This window comes from Acanthisitta chloris, unplaced genomic scaffold, assembly GCF_000695815.1.
Source record: "Acanthisitta chloris isolate BGI_N310 unplaced genomic scaffold, ASM69581v1 scaffold21542, whole genome shotgun sequence".
NCBI lineage: Eukaryota > Metazoa > Chordata > Aves > Passeriformes > Acanthisittidae > Acanthisitta > Acanthisitta chloris.
Genome location: NW_008662439.1, coordinates 21314 through 24840, shown reverse-complemented (window position 1 = coordinate 24840; position 3527 = coordinate 21314). Strand labels below are relative to the sequence as shown.

The 3527-nt window shown below is 45.4% G+C and overlaps 1 protein-coding gene across 1 annotated transcript in view; it reads right to left on the bottom strand.

Moving 5' to 3' along the window:
- Positions 1 to 1386: 1386 nt before the first annotated feature.
- The window catches only part of LOC103798358 (TSC22 domain family protein 2-like), a gene marked incomplete at its 5' end in the record, with an annotated part of 23451 nt that continues 21310 nt past the window's right edge, over positions 1387 to 3527 (bottom strand). Inside the window, 2 exons of the mRNA XM_009070612.1 lie at positions 1387 to 1629; positions 2741 to 2792. Of these exons, the coding sequence (XP_009068860.1) occupies positions 1387 to 1629; positions 2741 to 2792 (295 nt within the window). The remainder of the gene's footprint in view (positions 1630 to 2740; positions 2793 to 3527) is intronic.

The window sequence follows — 3527 nt, the reverse complement described above, 5'->3', positions numbered from 1 at the left end:
TTATTTACTCTGCAACAACATCTACAGCCAAAAAACTTCAACAAAACTGCAGTTTAATTTCAGAAAATGTGTTAAAATATATATATATTTGTACATCAATTTGACACACTGCGTTAGTTTACACAAATGATGGTCTGTCCTGAAACTGTATTTATGAAATGTACATTTTTAATTTAAATACTCAGTATACACTGCACTTAATCTGCATGTTGCATTTATTAAATACATTAAAATCTGCAATGTAACAAAACGTCTTCTGCATACGAAATTCAAAACACCATTTTAAATGAACAAAAGATGGCTCACTTCATTTATTTGTTTAACAACTAGTGCCTAGCACACTAGCTCAGCTCCACCGACACCAGCTGTTCTTTCTCTTTATTGACATTGTTCACAGACTAGTACATATTACACTAAGAGTGCTGGATAAAAACATGAGGTACGAAAGTGGTTCAAAGATTACAGGTCATGCAGATCATGCGAGACAGCAAAGAAAGTCGTGAATGAGAAAACACTAAATAAAAATACATAAAGAATGTGCATTATAAAATAAAAAAAAAAACAAAAACAAAACAAACCTCAATTACACAGCTTTGCTTCTTTGGTTACAAAGTAGGTTGAACAATTTCACAGCTTTTTATTCCCACCCAAAAAAAAACCCCAAAACGAAATGTCAAAAAGCAGAGGAATCATGGCCCTTTCTCTCTATCAGAAAGTAGAAACAGAAATGAGCAAAGTTTTCTTCATCAAAATAGCCCATCACTTATTTATTATATCACAAGGACTGGTGACTACCTGTACAGATGCACTATGGTCTTCATACTTACACTCTATACAAAATTTACATTCAAGCTGGATCTTTACTACCGTAAATAAATACCAAAGGTCAATTGCCATTAGTGTTAGAAATACGCCAGGATTCTTTGTTCAATTATTGCCTAGACATTGTATCTATCAATGCAATCCCATCTAGCACTTTACCCATACAGACATTTATTTAAAAAAAAAAATTAAAAAGTTCTGTGACATTGTTCATGTACATGATGAAAATAGCAGCCCTGTAATAAATAAAACAAATAAATGAAACTAACGTAGGCAAATGTTACTTATATGGAAAGAACAGTGGCTCTGAGGAGGAATTGCTGCTCCTTACCAGACAGACAGCAAAGCTCCCATGGGCAGCGGGAGCCTCGGAGAGCCACCAGAGCCCTGACAGAGCTCCCTCCCCCCAGGCAGAGACCTGGGCACCAGCACTCCCCCCACACCGCGCGGGGCAGCTCGGGAGGATGATTGTCTAATACTGAGAAGGCCAAACACACAACAGAAGCACGGCTGCTCGCTGGGCGGACACCAGTGGCAGGGGCTGGCACCGGCGGGGTGAGAGCCTCAGGCGGAGGAGACATTCGGCTGCTTCGGCGGCTGCGCGGGCGGAGGCTGCGTCCCCGAAGTGCTACTGGGGGTGGCCTGTTGGGCTGGGAGCTGGGACAACTGGTCGTTGCTGGACAGGGATTTTAACAGTGCGTTTTCTCGTTCAAGTAAAGAGTTTCTTTCGACTAATTCTTTTATTTGTTCCTTCAGGACTTCCACTTCTTCTCTCACTGCATACATCAAATGGCTTTTCACTAGATCCTGCAGAGAACAAGTGGACAGTTACACCAAGGGCAAGGACAGCTCCCTGTACCCCAGCCCCAGGAGTTACTGCTCCTGCTTTCCCTGTCAGGGTGTTCAGGCACTGGAGTATTGCCCAGGGAGGTGGTGGAGTCACCATTCCTGGAGCTGTTTAAGAGGTGTCTGGATCTGGTGCTGGAGGATATGGTTTAGACAGCACAGCAGAATGGCAGATAATGGTTGGACCTGGTGACCATAGAGGTCAACCCTGATGATTCTACTCTGTGATCCTAAGCCTGGACAACCAAGGCACTCTCACTGAAAACACAGGAATAAATCAGCCTCCAGCACAAACCACACAGCCCTTTGTCCACTGTGAAGTGGCCCCTGCATTCAAGCCTTTGTCTCCAGCACTCCAGCAGCAGAATGGCAGATAATGGTTGGACCTGGTGACCATAGAGGTCAACCCTGATGATTCTACTCTGTGATCCTAAGCCTGGACAACCAAGGCACTCTCACTGAAAACACAGGAATAAATCAGCCTCCAGCACAAACCACACAGCCCTTTGTCCACTGTGAAGTGGCCCCTGCATTCAAGCCTTTGTCTCCAGCACTCCAGTCACCTTGGTTACGTGAGAGACAAGGCCTAGAATGACATCCCAGCTCCTCAGAAGGAAAGCAGCAGCTCTGAGGCTGTGACCTGGGACTAGGGGGCTGTATACACAAGTCCAAGCACTGAGGTGTATGCGAGCCAAGACATAAGGAAGCTTTTACATATTCAGAAGCAAAAACCCAACAGCTGTAACTGAACCTGAGCAGCATGTGAAGGGTGGCAGAAAAACTAGTGATGGGCCTGGCTAAAGTAACAGACTGAAATGCACCAGTTATTTTCAGCACCCCTTCAAGTGCAATCAGCTTGGTCACAGCCATTTATAAGAAAACTCTCTAGAGAACATTTCTGGGCCAATAGTAAAGGCAATTGTGGTTTGTGATCATTCACGTCTGATACAGAAAAGCTCGGTCTGACCCACCTGGAGGAGTGTCACAGCCTCACAGAAACAACACAGCTGCAAACTCATGCTCAGTGATAACCCACATTAATCCTAGGAGAAACAACTTGTGTTTTACTTACCATTGCCTGTTCTATTTTGTTGTCAATGGCAACAACACTCGCACCAGATGCACTGTGAATACAAGCAGAAAACTTTGTGAGCATTACTGTACCACTCAGGTAAAACCACCTGCAGGACTTTTGGAACATGCTGTCACTGAAGGTTAAAGCTCAGAGTCAAGAGTTCAGTACACAATCACAGGGGTGGCCCACATCACCCTCACAGTTAAGAGACACTGCTTCTTCAGTGTGCACCTCCTCAGACTGTGCTTATGGCACCCATAACCATGAAAATGCATTAGAATAAACACTAAACTGCTTTGATTCCTGGCCTCATTTTTCCAGCTGTCTTCACTGGGGAAACAGGGATTCACAGGATATTCATGGGTTCCCTACCTCTAGTGTTATTTCTGCCAAACCGTTCTTACAAAACAAAGAAGAAAAAAAACCTGTCATCATACTTGTTCTCTGGCTTCACTTGAGGTCTACCTGCCAGGTAAAGGTTCCTGGCCGGGCACTGCCTGTGCAGCCACGTGGCAGCAGTCAGCAGGAGGGCGGGACATGACCTGAGCCCCAAGAGCTCCCAGGGAGCTCTCCCTGGATCCTGTCTGACAGCTGACAGACAGTGATGGGTCACACTCAGGGCTAGGCTTGTTACGGAGACACTGGTGCAGAACACCTCGGCACACTGCCAGGATGCATGTTTGCACATCCCACACAGGATGCTGAACTGCAGCTTCGAATCCAGCCCTTAATATCACACCAGAGGCACAGAGGTCCCTGCAGCCAGGATTTCGGCTGTCCCTGC